The sequence below is a fragment of the Schistocerca gregaria genome, chromosome 4, assembly GCF_023897955.1.
Source record: "Schistocerca gregaria isolate iqSchGreg1 chromosome 4, iqSchGreg1.2, whole genome shotgun sequence".
Taxonomy (NCBI): Eukaryota; Metazoa; Arthropoda; class Insecta; order Orthoptera; family Acrididae; genus Schistocerca; species Schistocerca gregaria.
This window is the reverse complement of record NC_064923.1, coordinates 632,438,621-632,456,796: the sequence shown is the minus strand read 5'-3', so window position 1 is coordinate 632,456,796 and position 18,176 is coordinate 632,438,621. Positions and strand designations below refer to the sequence as shown.

Below are 18,176 nucleotides of genomic sequence, written 5' to 3'. Positions count from 1 at the left end.
ACTTCCCACATGGACACCAAGCAAGCAACACCTCAGATGCTGCTGCTGATTGACTTTTGCGGTGTGCAATTTCATGACAACAAAACTTAATGACTTCAAACAATGGAAAGTCTAGGATGGATTATTACAATATTATGAGAAGGAAAGTAGCTACTCACAAGATAGTGGAGATGCTGATTCACAGACAGGCGCAACAAAAAGACTCTCACAAGTAAAGCTTTTGGCCATTGGCCTTCATCAACAATACATACACACACACACACACACACACACACACACACACACACACACACACACACACACACGTGGTTTCAGTTGCCAGAGACTGCAGTCTTGTGTGTGTGTGTGTGTGTGTGTGTGTGTGTGTGAGAGAGAGAGAGAGAGAGAGAGAGAGAGAGAGATCTGAAACTTAACGGCTTGCCACTCAGTGCTCCCAGATAGGCGTATGGGCATTCAGAAAATTACACAACGGTAAGTCAGCTTTATGTGATCACATGGCATGGGCATTGCAGATTACTTGCATTACCATGGAGAGGCAGTGGGTCTAACTGTTTTAAATAACTGAGTACATGTGCCTCCCCCCCCCCCCCCCTCCCCTTACCCAGACAGTTATTCCACGTGCAATATGGGCGTCACCTTTTGATTACTACCAACATTAATACTACCCAGTACATCAGTCTGGTGCCCTCCAGAACCTGCTAAATGGTGTTGTGTGCATATCCATGCAAGCATACTCACTAGTCCTTACATAACTGTCCACAAGTTGCCTACCTATATGCGAGAAATAACTTTGCCTGTGTTAGTGCACCTTTCTGTGAACTGATAGATTCATCCACCACATATCTCATCCATTATTATCTTTACCCATCACCTAAGAGCATAGACTTGTATGGTAAGAGATCCATAACACCCTGTCATTTCTTATGTATGTGTACACCTGATGTGTATGCCACTGCAGTGTGCAAATACCACACCACTTTGTGTGTGTGTAGATGTAACTATTGTGCCCTTGCTGCAATGATGGCTATGTGTCAAGTAACTTTTAATGCAGTGAATGTCTAGCACACTGTGGTAGATGGACATCCACATTACAAACCATTTGATGTTGCTAATCAGAATACTGCACCCCATTTTCTTTACACAGAGGTAAATTGTATGTTAAACATGACCATCTAATAATGCTGGGATCAAAATATTGTGTTCTGTGTTATCCACACAGATGTAAATTACATCCATACGCCCTATCTAATGTAAGGGTTGTGTTTCCTTATCCAGAGAGGGTGAACTTTTTATGAGTGCCAATTTCAGCTGTATTAGTGGTAAGATGTATCCAGCCCACACACGATAGCTGGACCATTGAGTACATATATCCACATCTGCATATTTGTGTAACATCCCACCAACATACTGGCATCAGCATTCTGTTATGTTAATTTGTAGTATGATCTCCCTGTAGTGGGTACATTTCATCCAATAAATGGACTATTAGTATGCTAATGTGTTTAAATTGTTTTCTCTCCTTTCATAACCCGAGTTGCCCATCCCATAACAGTCAGCTTATACGACAATCACTAGCAATACAAATGAGGATGAAACAAATTCCAACACTGTTGATGCTGGGGTGCAGTCTGAATTCATTACATGCTCCCTGCTCTCCCCTCCTCATGCTCCACACAGCCCTTGTGTGTCTTGCTTGCTGATACATTCTGGTATTGTTAGCAAACATAGACAAAGCTTCATCACCCATTCACAGTGCCCCAGTCCATGCTACATACCATGACTTATCATCACCAAGAGCCCCCCCCCCCCTCCCCCCTGTTGTGGCCTCGCACCTGGATGATGATGCCTCTGACATGATCCTTTCCCCCATCATGCCAGTGGCCCGATTATACTGATTCCTGTGCACAGTATGGCTCTCTTGCACCAATGTTTCTACAGCCAGAGTATAGACATGATGGCACAGCCAAACACCAACACTAACATACAACACCCCCTTTGAATATGGTCCCAGCCCATCACTGACAACCACCCACACCCCCCTCCCAGCCTGACCCCCCGGCACTCTCCACTAGTGGCCCCCAAGTTGCAAGTGAAAATGGCAAGATTTCAGGCTTTCATCAATCACTGAGCACCATTACTCAGGTACAAGCAGCCCTCCAACACTCCAGAGACAGGTCAAGCATCCACCCACCTGCCACTGTTCAATGCCTATGACCTCAGCTATGGTTTTCATCCAATGAAGCAATATTTATGGCTTTCTCCACCACCAGTGACTCTGCAAAATTTGCATTGATGGTCATGCAACTCAAGCCTGCAGTCACGATGGAGGCACATTGTATCACACCCAACCAATTGCAATGCAACAGTTCTGCTGTGTCGAAAGATTGCTTGATATCACGATTTGTGTCATCTGAAATATGCTGAGCCCAACATAAGCCTGAACAGCTGTAATTCCTGAATTGTCTGCGTGCTGCTATCCACACAACCTTGGCCATACACAATTATATGAACATTGAAGCACTGCTCATTTTGACTGATAGGGTCTTTCAAATGCTCAACCTTTCACTGACTGCTACTACCATCCCCCAGAGCTTCAACGCGTAGCCACAACAGTCATTTGCTGGATCATCCACATATGCAGCCTATGCCTGAACTTACTCCTCCCATCTCGAAAACCCCTGTGGAGGTGGCTCAATTAATGACACATGTGAGTGATAAGATGGCAAAACTGACATCCTCTGCACCAGGCCAGACTATGCCATGATGTGTGGCCACAAACACTGTGTACACAGTGTGCACAACCTATGTGATGCCAATACCTCTAATGTACCCTGCCTACCAGCCACCAGTGAGCACACTTATGCAAACACAGCCTCTCACCCTCCCCCTGATCCCCCTCTGCCCCTCCTGGCCAGCCAGTGGCTACAAAAACATTTGTGACTGTTGAGGTCTCTGCTGGTATCACAAGCACTTCAGCAGCAATGCCACATATTGTCAAACACCATGCTTAAGTAGACCAAACATCGGCGGTGACTGGTAGCAGGCACATCCAATTGATAATTGATCTCACAGTGCCTGTTCATGCATGACCATTACGTCATGTCTTCAACATGTCGTACCTAGTTGATACTGAATCTGACTTGTCATCTTTCCTTGTAAGCTGTTATGCCCTCACCTTCCTTCTACTGCTCACTGCAGTCAATTACTCAGCCATTACAACCTTTTGCTCCTGCACAAAATCCATCAACCTAGGACCTAGTAGAGATTTACCACAGTCTTTCCCCACTAATGAAATTATAGACCCTATTTTTGGTGCTGATTTCGTTTCCCACAGTGGCCTGCTCCTCACCTGGTTGTTGCCATATCATTGTTGGCACATCATTCCATCATAGCTCCTACCAATCCTGTATGGCCACTCACCTCGCCATCAAACAGCTATCCTATTGTCCCCCTTTTGTCCGTCTCCTCACAGAATTTCCTCCCCTCACCCATTCTTCCAGAAACCCCTAGGAAGTGTACCACGGCATGTTGCATTATATACTGACAAAACTGGGCACACCCTTTGGCCTTTTCAAGAGCATCTTTATGCATTTCTGGCTCCACAACGCTGCTCAAACCATGCTGCACATCCTAGACAATGTTCTCTGCAGCATTCCTTACAAACATCTGTCAGAAAATTACAGTGATGGCTAAGTCCACATAGTTCTGCTACCCACGCCTGTATGACTGTTTTAACCACTTTTGGCAGCACTAAAACTCAACACGAGCAGTAATAATGTGAGTACATTTATAGTGATAGGCAGAAAGTAACTGACACATCTGATGAAAAGAAAGATTTGAAGGTTCTTGCAAGCAGGCATGCAGACAACTGGCAAACACGAGATGATAAAAAAAAAGGGGGGGGGGGGGCTTTGTGGAACTTTACATGTGTTACCCAAAATGCCTTTAAATGTTGCTACAGGCATTTTTTGTAAGCATCCCAGTCTCCCGCTGCATTGTTGTACTCAGGGAATGGTAACAAATATGTTGTTGGTGGAGCTGCAGGTTGTGCCAATGTAGTTGTTAAATTGGAAATGGCAACTGTCAGTGCCTGCTACTGCTCAAGAAGAGATTTAAGCACTGCCTCCATGGAAATCAAACTCAAAGGACCAATGACTGATGTGGACATGTGGAGCTGAATAGCGTACTCATTACCAAAAAAGTGTTATAATGTAAGAACACTGTGACTGATTCTTTGTACAGTACAAACAGAGGAAAGGCAAAGTACAATACAATTAGCAGTATGCAAGAGACCAGCGGAGCCTTGAGCTCTGGCATATATAGCTATTAGTTCCAAAAGATGGTGCATCTAGCACACTACACACACAACTGCTGTTGTATTAGCAAGCCATGAGGCCCTAGTTTCCATATCAAGCACAAGCTTCGTGTGCAAACTATGAAGCAGTGCACATGCAAAACTGATAGTTACAGAAAAAGGGGAGCAACGGTTGAGAGGGGAGTGAGACAGGGCTGTTGTCTATCCCTGATGTTATAATCTGTACACTAAGCATGCAGTAAAAGAAACTACATAAAAATTTGGCGAGGGACTTAAATATCAGGGAGAAGAAATGAAAACTTTGAAGCTTGCCAGTGACGCCATAATTCTGTCAGAGACAGCAAAGGGCTTGGAAGAGCAGCTGAACAGGATATCAGATGAACACCACCAAATGCAAAACAAGGGTAAAGGAATGCAATCCAATTAAATCAGATGATGCTGAGGGAATTAGTTTAGGAAACAATAAACCAAAATTAAACTTCCTGGCAGATTAAAACTGTGTGCCTGACCCAGACTCGAACTCGGGACCTTTGCCTTTCGCGGCAAGTGCTCTAGCAACTGAGGTACCGAAGCACGACTCACGCCCCGTACTCACAACTTTACTTCTGCCAGTACCTCGTCTCCTACCTTCCAAACTTTACAGAAGCTCTCCTGTTAACCTTGTAGAACTAGCACTCCTGAAAGAAAGGATATTGCAGAGACATGGCTTAGCTACAGCCTGGGGGATGTTTCCAGAATGAGATTTTCACTCTGGAGAGCTTCTGTAAAGTTTGGAAGGTAGGAGACGAGGTACTGGCAGAAGTAAAGCTGTGAGTACCGGGCGTGAGTCATGCTTCGATAGCTCAGTTGGTAGAGCACTTGCCCACGAAAGGCAAAGGTCCCGAGTTTGAGTCTCGGTTGGCCACACAGTTTTAATCTGCCAGGAAGTTTTATATCAGCGCATACTTCGCTGCAGAGTGAAAATCTCATTCTGGAAACAAAAATTAGTTGATGTGTTTTGTTATTTGAGAAATAAAATAATTGAGGATAGCTGAGGCAGAGAGAGGATACCAAATGTAGACTGGCAATGGTACAAAAAGCATTTCTGAAGCAGAGAATTTTAACGCTGAATACAGGTCTAAGTGTTAGGAAGTCTTTTTTAGCACTATTTGTTTGGAATGCAGCCTTGTATGGAAGTAAAATGTGGATCATGAACAGTTTAGTCAAGAAGGAAATAGAAAATTTTGAAATTTGGTGCTACAGAAGAATGCTATTAATTAGATAGATAGATTTTGAAACTAATGAGGAGGTATTGAATAAAACTGGAGAGAAAAGACATTTTTGGCACAATTTGATTAAAAGAAGGGATTTGTTGATAGGACACATCCTGAGAGATCAAGGGATCATAAATTTAGTACTGAAGGGTCTTGGGTGGGGTGTGGGGTGGTGAGATTGAAGAGGGAGATCAAGAGATGAACACAGTAAGCAAGTTCAAAAGGATGTAGGTAGCAGTAGTTATTCAGAGATGAACAGGCTTTCACAGGATAGAGTAACATGGAGAGCTGCATCACACCAGTCTTCAGACTCAGGATGACAATGACGACAACAACAACAACAACTACAAAATTTAATGCTCGACAGGTAGCAAAGCTGATTTTGAAAATAGGTTGAAAAAGATATTCCTGGATTACTACTATTACACAGAATACATTTTATTTATAAACTTTGAGTTCATAAATGCAAAAGTGTTATGTATTTACTTGTATTATTAAAATAAATATTGAACAATGGAAAATCCAGGATGGAATGTAACAATATTATGAGAAGGATAGTTGCTACTCACCATACAGCAGATATGCTGAGTCGCAGATAGGCACAGATTTGTTGTGTGTACCTACAACTCAGCATCTTCGCTATATGGTGAGCAGCAACTTTCCTTCTCATAATATTGTAAACTACATATTGTTTTGATTTAAGTGAACTCATTTGTAAGTTGTCAACATGTGGTCGTATTTAAATAGCATTTAAGTTAACATTCTACACAATTTTCAAAATTATTCATCACGAAAACTTATGTCAATTACTTATTCATTATCTCAAGATTTCATTTTGTGAACTACCTCATTACAGTTCATTACAAAATGTCACGAATGAGCCATGGAACATTTAACTTACTAAAAGTGCACTAGTCACTATAACGATAATCTTAGATAATTTTTTTGTGTCATGTATTGCTCCTCCACATATGTCTGCAAGACAAAGCTCTTAAAGGCTTCATGTATGAAGTAAAAAATTCATAGAGGGCAACACACATGCTTTGATGCTGAGGTGTTATCATACATGCTTAGTTTTTAAAAGTTTCCTGTAACTGCTAAAAAAACTGTCAATATTTCACCTCTTAAGATATGTAGTCCCCCTTAGCTGTGCTGCCATGCCTGTGTATTGCACTATGCCAATCACCAATGGGTTCATTTTTGGGATGTGTGCCAATGTCTGTGGCACTCTTTGGCCTACATTTATCTGCCATAAACAATTCACAAAATTCCAAAACAAACACCTCCTGTCAGGCAGTTGGCATAAGCAAATTATTGAATTAAATAAAAATTTCAAGGACATACAGCAAATGTTTTCTACCTGTACTTTATGCAAACTTTTACACTCTTTGTGACAGTGTGCACCAGCCAACAGCACTTTGCTACAATTTTTTGTTGTTGGCAGAAATAATACACATAGGGAGCCAACACCACTACAGTAAAAATTGCAATAAAAATACCATGTGGCACTTCGGTGCTTACCTTATAACTTACCTGTTGACAAGAAGAAGACTTGTGTTTTTTGCTATTTCTGGCAATGGAGGCAAGTCAGAACCAAAGAAACGACTTGCCACTTTCTGTGATGGTATGTCAACTAGCAGTTTACGAATTATTTGATGCAACAAATAAAGACCAGTATTGTATGTTCTTTCCCAGAATGACATTTTGCTACCAAGGGCAGCAAAAAGATTTGGTATATAAGCTGGATTGTCAGGATTACCCATCCTTCCATTAGACCATGGCATAAGAGCACATGAACTCAGTGCAATGAATGGAGCCTTGAACCTGAAAAATAAATATTTTCCTGAGTATACATATATGACATGTTTATGGTTTTCTTTGTTTCTTGGATTCATTATTTTCTAAGAAAGAAAAGACTTATTTTATGAAATTCTTGTATAACTTGTCGATTCGGTTTCAGATGGTCATAATGGCAAAGAGAAAAAAATTAACAAATTGAGTATATCAAGTACTTGTAAATCTTATCACACAACATTTATTCAGATGGATAAGGTCCTGTAATAGAAATGTCATGAGCTTGAAGTTAGTAACTTTTGAAATGAAGACTCCATCTGAATCATAAAATTTGACGTGAAAGAAACTAATGCACATGCTTAACATGGATTAGATAAATATAGATTGCAACCAGGTTCAAATGAATAGGGGTTGGTTCATTACTACAGGCAAAAAGGAGGATAATGCACAAAGTTTTCATAATGGTCTAAGGGTAAGTTTTCAGACATTACATGAAACTGTGAAATTGGTAACACACTGAACTATCATTAAGATGAAATTAAAATTAAGTTCTCCATTAACAATCAAAACTGTCTACATTGAGGAACATTCTTATTTGAAATGCAGTACAATGGAAACTGTATGCCATTGGTAGTGTTTTGCGAATCAGATAGTATTACTATCATGGGACATATGAGCACGAAGTCATTGGTCTCTTTAGGCAGAAAAGACATTCTACACACACTCAGTTTTCCTACTTGGCCTCCTCGGTAGTGTCTTTGGTACTGAACTTGGTTACTTCCTGTGAGTCTCATTTTGTCCAGCAATCAGTATAACTACATTTATTTTCATAAATTTAAAGGATGGAAGGAAGCTGCAGCTTCTTTAAGTGATTAGGAAAACCACAGATAATCTACATCAGGACAGCTACACTGAGAGTCAAACTTCACTATTCCAGTCACTGGCTGCTGAGGTCAGGCTGTGAACAGCAGCACACGATTAGAGAAGCAATCTGGGTGGTAGGGATAAGGGTGAGGCTGGGGCAGGGAATGAGAAGGGACAGCAGAGTAGGGATGGAGGATGGTAAAGTCCTACTTGTGGGACCATAGAGGGTTGAGGTGGAGACAGGCTACTTATGGTCAGGAGGCTACACACAAGGCACACAAGGCAGGGGATGGGGGAGGGGGGGGGGGGGAGCAACGAAAAAGGAGAGAAGTCACCATGACCCACTATATCCTCAAGCCCAATAACTTCTCCTTTGAGGGCACTACCTACAAATAAATCTAGGGTATAGCATTAGGCACCCACATGACACCATCCTACACCAAGCTAATCAACGGCCACCTAGAGGAATCCTTTCTAACTACACAGAATCCCAAACCCTTCACCTGTTTCAGATTCACTAATGACTTCTTCGTGGTCAAATTGGAGGACACCCTGTTCACATTCCTCCAGAACCTCAATACTTTTTGCCCATTTGGTTCACCTGGTCCTCCTCTACCCAATAAGCAACCTTTCCTGCTGCTCACCTGCACCTCAAAGATGGCTACATCAATATCTCTGTCCACATCAGCCCTACCAACCACAGAAATACCTCCACTTTGACAACTACCACCCATTCCACACCAAGATGTCTCTTACATATAGCTTAGCCATCTGTGGCCAATGCATCTTTAGTGACAAGCAGTCCCTCTTGAAATATATCAAGGGTTTCACTGAGGCCTTCACAGATCATATTTACCCTCCCAAACTTGTACAGAAACAGATCTCCTGTGCCTTATTCTGCAGTCACCCTCCCCTCCCCCCCCTCCCCCTCTCACTTTCTCACCTCTCAAAGTCCCACAATACAGCCACAGCAGAGCATTCCCCTTGTGAATCAATACCATCCAAAATTGAAGCAACCAAATCACTTATCTGGCATGGTTTTGACTACCTCCTGTCGTTCCCGAAATGAGGATTGTCCTACCCATTATCCTTCCCACTCCTCCCAAAGATGGTATTCTGCTGCACACCAAACCTAATGAACCTAAACAATATCTTTATCAAATCCTACACAACCCCTGTTCCCAACCCCTTGCATCATGGCTCATATCCCTGCAATAGCTCTAGATGTAAGACCTGTTCCATACATCATCCACCACACCTACACCAGTCCAGTCACAAGCCTCACCTATCCTGTCAAAGGCAGGGCTACCTGTGAAACCAGTTGTGTGATCTATAAGCTAAGCTGCAACCACTGTGCCGAATTCTACATTGGCATAACAGGCAACAAGCTGTCTGTCCACATGAATGGCCACTGACAAACTGTGCCCAAGAAACAGCTGTAGCACCCAGGTGCTGAGCACACTGCCCAACATAATGTTCTTCATTTTAAAATTAAAAGGAAGGTCAGCGTTGGCCATAATACTGATGTTTTCTTGATAGCAGAATCGATTTTTTATCACATAGTGATCATCTTCAGTGCTGTACAAATTAAACTCAGACACTGATATCCAGTTATCAATAACCAAAAATAGGGAGCGATCACAATGAATTTTAATGACTGCTTCACTGCCTGTGCTGTCTGAACCCTTCCTTCCAACATCAGCTTTTCTCAACCGCACAGGTGGGAACTCTCCCTGCAATATGTCCTATGTTCCTGTAATCTTCGTGGCCTCAACCTTCATTAGTTATTGTCCTACTCCCACTTATCGCCCTTCCTTTTCCCACTGCAGCACTACACAGCCTTCTATTCCATCAATGGACCCACAGTTCGAAAGTCTTTTTACATCTCTCCTTTTCCACTGCCTACCCCCACCCTCCCTCCCTTCATCTAACGTGCTGTCCTACTCTCTCTATCCACCTCAACCCTCTATGGTGCCATAAGCAGCACTTTACCCAGTCCCCCACACCTACTCTTCTCTCACACCCCCTCCCTTCCTGCCCCAGCCTCTCTCTTCCCGCCCCCAGACTGCTTGTCCCAAGTAAAAAGACCTGAACTAGGTGGCCGAACAGCTCCAGAAGGGGTTGTACACACATTTCATTTTCTTAGATTATATATCTTGAAGGACAACATTATAATGCAAGAAAAATTTTCAGTAAGTTCGCAAGTTTCAGTATCTTAAAAATGAGGAAAGAAATGATCTTAAAAAGGATATGCTAATCCAAAAGTAACAGTTTTAGAAATGTCGGAGGATGCTTGATGTCTACATTGCATACGTCTCCAGGACAATAAAGATATCTACTGAATATTGTCTACAGAACCTACTATGAAGTTGGCCTATAAGCTTCTCAATTCTACAGTCAGTTGAAGCACTAAGTCTCCATCAACTATGTTCTTTGCTATAATGTAAGTGACAGCTAATTCGCGATGTCACAACTAAGTTATTTCTTGACTTTCAGTGTATCAAGTGAAATTTGTGACAGGATTTAGTATGGTTTCAGGATATTTTTGTAGGGCAGATATACTATATTATCTCGAATGAAGAGTAAGAGACACTTTTAGAAATACCTTCAGGTCTTCAGAAGGAACAAAATCAATACATTCCCAAATTTGATTAAAAGGATTAGATATTTCGTTCAGTTACTTTACTGTGTTTCCCAAAACAGAGATTGGATTTATTTGTGATATGAGTGCATAAAGCATCATTCACACGCATTCAGAACAGTGTGGAAAGGGAAAATCTCACTTTTCATTTTTTTTCTCCCTGCTCATCATACATCCTCAGTGGAAATGGAAAGCTAGATATTTACATCCACATGTATACTCTGCAAACAACTGTGCACTGGATGGCGCATGCCAGAGTTCCTTCCCATTCCATTTGTGTATGGAGTGTGGAAATAATGACTGTGTTAGCACTTCAGCCCCTGCATCCCCTGTAGGGGACATAGAACGCACACTTGAAAAAGATCTAGTGACAAGGTTCAACGGTTGGTCACAGTGCTAGGTATTTCTATGCATAAACAAAAGGCGGCAGTACATGTTGGAACTGAAGCAAGTAACACCAGCTTGCTTGTCATACGCTTTTAGACAGCATCATAATGGCTGACCCAAGAGGAAGGCATTTTTTATGCTCAAGCATGTAAATAATTTTTATCAGCCATATTTCAGCGATTACGATGGTTCTTTCAATGCAGTTATGTTGTTATATGTTTAAACTAAAACATTACAGTTAAGAAACACACTAAAAATAATTTTTGAGACATGTATCATGTTGCAAATTTTGAATGTCCCCTGTAGGGGACAATGGGTCTCAGCACTATAAAAACTCATGTTGATTTTTCTTGCATTATAAATGTATTAGTCAAGATTTCTTACACTTTAATTCTATTTTGTAACAGATTTTTATCATAAAATGTTCAACAACCATAAAATACATGTCTAATATACACAAATTGTAAGCAAATTTTTAAATTTCTGTATATTTTCTGTTCTCTTTCCCTTTCAAATTTGAAAGAATTTCCAAATTTTATTAAAAAGAATTTAAATGGAGATGATGATAACATAGTACTCTTTGATGATGATGATGATTACACACATGCAGATTTTGAGATCACTAACGCTGTTCTCAGCAACAAAAATGTCGACAGCAGTGAAGAAGAGGGAGAGGAAGAGTATGATAATTCCATTTCTTCTAACCATTCTTTGAATACAACAACATTCTGGAAGAAAACTTCAACCTTTCCTCCTCTCCCACCAGCACCTGAATATTATCAGCCTTTGGTAAGTGATGTGCATTTGAGCCCTCAACAATATGTGAATAAATCTCTCTCTGAAGGTGCCTTTGTTAACAAAAGGAATTTAAGAGAAACTGTAAAACCTACAAATGTATGCTTTTAGAAATGAAAAAGATTTTTCCTCTCACAACAATGATGTCATACCTTAAATAGTCCAAGATTAGGATGTATTGGACCAATGAAACTAGAATAAGTGCTATAACAGAAAACATAAAGTGTGACAGATATTTCATGATATGAAAATTCCTGAAACTCATTTCTGATGACAATTTTTGGAAAATGCAATTCATTTATCAATACATTTTGAGGTGAAGTAGATTAATTCAAAGACATCCAAAAGTTGCTTTGGATGAGCAGATGATCCCTTTATGGGGCCATGTACCAGCTTGGTAAATTATCAAAACAAAGAAAATATTCTGTGGTGTTAAGGATTTTTCTTAGCTGCCCTTCATTGACTATCACTTTGTTTCTTTTTTTTATAAAGGGAAAGGTGATGTGATTGTAAATGATGATGATATAAAAAATTGGATGTGGGTTAAAAAGCAGTTTTGAAACTTGCAGTAACTCTTCCTTGAGGGATAATAATAGATATGGACAGACACTTTACCTCTGAAATATGTTTGGACGTGCTGCATAGTGAAACTGAGTGTCAGGGTCCAGGAACAATGCAAAGGAGTATAATTCCTCATTGTCCAAGATTATGCATGACAAAGAGGTGCAGAAACGGAATGGTTTTTAATAGGTCAGTCAGAAATGAGGGACAAATATCAGTTGTTAAATGGTTTGATAATCACCATGTGGTTTCGATATCTAGTAAAGGAGTCTACCCTGCTGGCAAGAGCTGGTGTTGAAAAGGAAGTGGTGCTGACTTCTTGGCTAGGCTGATTAGCCTGTATGCACTTAGAGCCCAATTTCTTGTTCTTGCTGTACTTGTAATTATGCATTTCATCGGTTTTGCAATGTGTGCTCCACTGATACCAGGGGTCACAAAAAGCCCCCAAGAAAGTGGTCCCGAGTTCGAGTCTTGATCGGGCATTTAGTTTTAATCTGCCACGAAGTTTCACATTTTAGACTGTTTAAAATTTGGGTAGAAATATGAAAAATCTCTCTGCCAAACTGTACAAAATGATTTGTAGTCTGAGATTGATCGGAATTGTGAACATTGAGCACCAATGCACAGCAGATGTAAGGCCATAGTTCTTTAGCCACTAGATGATTTATGAACAAAGAATGCATTACATCTTCCAGAATTCTATGAACCTGTCACCAAAAAACACTGTCATTTTCCAGGATGCTCGGCTAACAAAGCATGAATATGTTGTCATACAGGGAAAGTTTTCTTGCGTTTGCAAGGCACACACATCTGTTTAAAACTGTATCATGCATTGTGACTCTGGCTGTTACATTTACTTCAGTCCAGAACTATACACTGAAGACTTTGATTTAAATAATGCTATTTTTGTAACATCTCAAAAACTCTAGGCACAAGTTTAGGAAGGAAATTACATTCAAAATCCCAAGGAACTGTTTATTTACTGTATAACTCTTTATTTACTGTAACACAAATTAATAAAAGAAAATTAACATAAAATGTATTGTTAAATATCATTTCCCATATTGAGTAATGTGGAGGCCTGATATCCCACAGAGGGGACATGAGCTTTTCAAAAAATAAAGAGGAATGATTCTTAAAATTATTTTTTGGGAATGTTATGAATCATAAAATAAAACAAATGCAAACAGAATGGAAAAAAAATCCCAGGAATGAGAAGGGTAAATGCTGCTCAGTGCACAATAATTAGTCCAATCTTATATTAATAGTACCAACAGCCTTGCCACAGTGGTAACAATGGTTCCCAAAGTAAAGTGCTGTCGGGCTTGGCTAGCACTGAGATAGGTGATCATCCAGGCTTGCTGAGTGGTGTTGGCAAGCAGGGTGCACTCAACCCTTGTGAGGCCCATTGAGAAGCTACTTGATTGAGAAGTAGCAGCTCCAGTCAGTAAAACTGACAAAGGCCAGACCAATTGTGTGCTCACTACATGCCCCTCCATATATGCATTCAGTGGCACATATCGGCTGAGGACGATATGGTGGTTGGTCGTTACCATTGGGCCTTCCGAGGCCCATTCGGACAGAGTTTAGTGTTTTGTATTAACACTTCCTGTGAGAGTGATAAATAGGAGGCTGCATTACATTCCTGGATTCCTCACTTATGTGTGGTTTCTGAAACTTTGCAAGTAGACTTTTGTGGGACAGTTGTTGCTTATCTTCACATATCTGCCAGTTCAGGCTTTTCTGCAACTTTGTGTCCATCTCCCATAGTGCAACGAAATCTGCAATCATTTATACTGCCCTTCAGTATGTCATGTTAGTCCTACTTGTTAGAGGTCCCACAAACTTGAGCAATAATCTAGGAAGGACTGAATGAAAGTTTTGCATGGAACCTCCTTTGTAGACTTATTGCATTTTCCTACCATTGTAAATAAGTAAACCACCCTTATTACTGATGAGTAAATGTATGTGATCACTCCATTTCACATCCCAACAAATTGTTATGCCCATGTATTTGTATGACTTTACTTATTCATATTGTGGCTCATTGATAGTTAAACCTTAGACACTACACTAGTTTTTGCATTTTGTGATCTGCACAATTTTACATTTCTGAACACTTAAAGCAAAATGTTACTACTGGTACCATTTTAAAATCTTATGAAGAGCTGCCTAAATATTTATGTTGTTTCTTCAGACAATACTTTCTTGTTGATAACTGCATTAGCTGCAAAATTCTCAAGTTAGTATTAACATTGTTCTACCAGGTTGTTAAGATACAATAAAGCAGCAAGCATCCCAACATATATCCTTTTAACACATGAGGAGCTGAAACTACTTCTACAACTGCCAATGACTCTCCATCCAGGATAACATACTCTATCCTCCCTACCAAGAAATTTTGAGTCCAGTCGCAAATTCTGTTTGTTACTACCAAAAGTCAAGAAATAATGCATACTTTGAGTGGCTTGATCCATGTGTATCAGGATGTCATCAGAAAAAAAGCACCAGTGGTTTTACATGAACAATGTTTTCTACATCTACACTGATTGGTACGTAGAAGATAAATTTTGTTCGAGATATCTAATTATGTTTGTGCTCAGAATATACTGTAAAACACTACAACAGATGGGTGCCAATGATAGTGGATGACATTTTTGTGGATCACTTCTGGTGCCATTCTTGTAGAGTGGGGTGACCTGCGGTTTCTTCCAACTAGGGGATGCATTTGTGTTCAAGGGATCTTTGTGGTATTATGATTAAAAGAGGGGATCATTCAGTCAGAAATTCTGTGTAGAATCTGATAGAGATACCATCAGCTCCTTCAGATTTGTTTAATTCTAGCAAATAATGCTAGAATTCAACATTGATGCTTTTGCTTTCTTACCTTCAATTTTGGTTCATGTGTGTTTCAGAAGTGTCTGGACACAAACTTTGATGAGGCTGGCAGAATTCCCATTCAACCAGAGTTGGGTTTTGTGACAGTTATTGCATTAAGATTATGCTACAGTAGTCAATAAGAGTTTCAGACATTGCCCTTTAGGCACTCAAACACTTTCCCTTAAATATCTCTTCAACTATATTGCTAATCATTGTTTTACACTAATGTGCAGTAGTCACTATTTCTTTAGAAGTTCATTTGCAGAGACTGTATTCATGAATGACCCTCCCATCACAAGCTGTTATACATACATGTTTGTCCAGTGTTTGGTCAACTATTCTACTGAACTTGAGTCGTAGATCTTCTACATAATCCTACACAGAGCTAGATGTTTAAAGTATACAACTGACATGTGACACTATTGCCTCTTTATTTAGTTTATTGCATGTACTTGTTTCAGTTGCCCATAAGTACTTTGTCAATATTTTTGCTACAATTACCTCACTGTTATCAATTCCAGTTTCAGGTGGACACTGAAGGGCATCCAGAATGAGTGAGGGTTGTCAGCGTCACCCTGGCCTTCCAAAAATGGCTTGTGCCACTGAAACACCTGCCTTTCTGAAAGACATTCAATCTCAAATGTCTGCTCAATTGTCGGAAATGTTTCAGCAGCTGGTTTCACACATTTCATGTAGAATTCGAGTAAAATCATCAGACGGTCAATTCCAATTACAAAATGATCTAGAGAGAATTTCTGTATGGAACGAAAAGTGGCAATTGGCATTAAACAAAGAAAAGTGCGAGGTCATCCACATGGGTCCTAAAAGAAATCAGATAAATTTTGGGTATATGATAAATCGCACAAATCAAAGGGCTGTCAATTCAACTAAATACCCAGGAATTACAATTACGAGCAACTTAAACTGGAAAGACCACATAGATAATATTGTGGAGAAGGCAAAACAAAGACTGCGCTTTGTTGGCACAACATTTAGAAGATGCGACAAACCCAGTAAAGAGACAGCCTACATTACACTTGTCCTTCCTCTGCTGGATTATTGCTGCACCGTGTGGGATCCTTACCAGGTAGGGTTGACGGAGGACATCGAAAAAGTGCAAAGAAGGGCAGCCCATTTCGTGTTATCACACAATAGGGGTGAGAGTGTCACTGATATGACACGCAAGTTGGGGTGGCAGTCACTGAAACAAAGGCGGATTTCTTTGCTGCGAGATCTATTTACAAAATTTCAATCACCAACTTTCTCTCAAATGCGAAAATATTTTGTTGACACCCACCTACATAGGGAGAAATGATCATCATAACAAAATAAGAGAAATTAGAGCTCGAACGGAAAGATTTACGTGTTCCTTTTTCCCATGATCCATATGAGAGTGGAATGGTAGACAAGTAGTATGAAAATAGTTCAATGAACCCTCTACCAGGCACTTAAGTGTGCATTGCAGAGTAACCATGTAGATGAATACTGTATTGTGGTTGAAGCCAGCCTGCCAAACGAAGTTTCACATAGGGAAACATCCTGACTCTCCAGGAACTCTGAGTAAAAAGGGGTTGGTAGCATTGGAAAGCTAACAGCCATCACCGTTTAGCTTGGGTGGATAGATCCTACTCCAATAAGAGCATCAGAATAAAACTGGTAATATTACTTTCCAAATAAACCTGGTACATCTACATCGGATGACAGTATGTGCTGAGTTGAATGGTTGATTTAAGCTGATAGTCTGATTTATGTGAGGGAAACTGTGCATGAAGTCAACATTTCCATTGGCAGTTTAATGGATATCACGCACAACCATGATGTACAACCAGAAAATGAGCTCTTGTTGGGTTCAACAGCAACTCTCAGATGAGTATGGAGCCAAATGAATGAGTGTTGTCTTTCCAGCACTAGCTGTGGTTTCAGCTGGAGCATGTTCCATTGCTACACTGCTACATAGGGAATGAAAAATGGGTGAATTGTGAGACATTTGAAAAGAAAAAACCATCAATGTCAGGGAGAGACACTGTCTCCCCATCCCTGCCGACTAGTTCAAAACAATTGTGTTTGCAAAGAAAGTTATCCTTACTGCCTTTTGGGACATGCAGACGTGTGGCCGGTCGATATCCCCCCCCCCCCCCCCCCCCCCTCATGGAGTTATTGTGCGCTCTGGAATGGTAGCAGATGGCTATCTGGAGGAATGAACCAAGATTGCTCTCAAAAAGTGTCGTGTTGTTATACAGCAACATCCAAATGCATGTACCCACGGTTACACATGATTTGGTAGGGTGTTTGCTGTAAGTAGAACCCTCCATGCAGCCCAGATCGTGCACTGAGAGATTTTTGACTCATCATGTCATTTAAGAAACACTTGGCCAGTTGTCTCCTCAAAATGGGTGCCAACATACATGAAACTGTTGTTTACTGGCGTCTAATATATGGACACTAGTTTTGTTGGATTGGATTACAGATGGAACAAATGCTTAGACAACCACGGTGACTATATGGGTAAGTAACACTTACCAGTGCCTTACTAAATATGTGTATTTGATCTCCTGAAGAACTCTTCTGTAAGGAAAGACTTTTTAGCTTTACATTTTGAACTATACTCATACTGTACGTGGCGTAGGTGTGCAGTATAGCCAAAGTATAGGGCGGTTATCATGAAACTACTTCTGATTGAGAGGAG

At 40.5% G+C, this 18,176-nt stretch overlaps 1 protein-coding gene across 2 annotated transcripts in view; it reads right to left on the bottom strand.

The window, feature by feature from the left end:
* LOC126267463 (UDP-glycosyltransferase UGT5-like) overlaps positions 1–18,176 on the bottom strand; it is a 264,174-nt gene that overhangs the window by 41,366 nt on the left and 204,632 nt on the right. For both annotated transcript variants that reach the window (XM_049972734.1, XM_049972733.1), the window contains one exon: positions 7,102–7,392. In XM_049972734.1, coding sequence (XP_049828691.1) covers positions 7,102–7,392 — 291 coding nt within the window. The remainder of the gene's footprint in view (positions 1–7,101; positions 7,393–18,176) is intronic.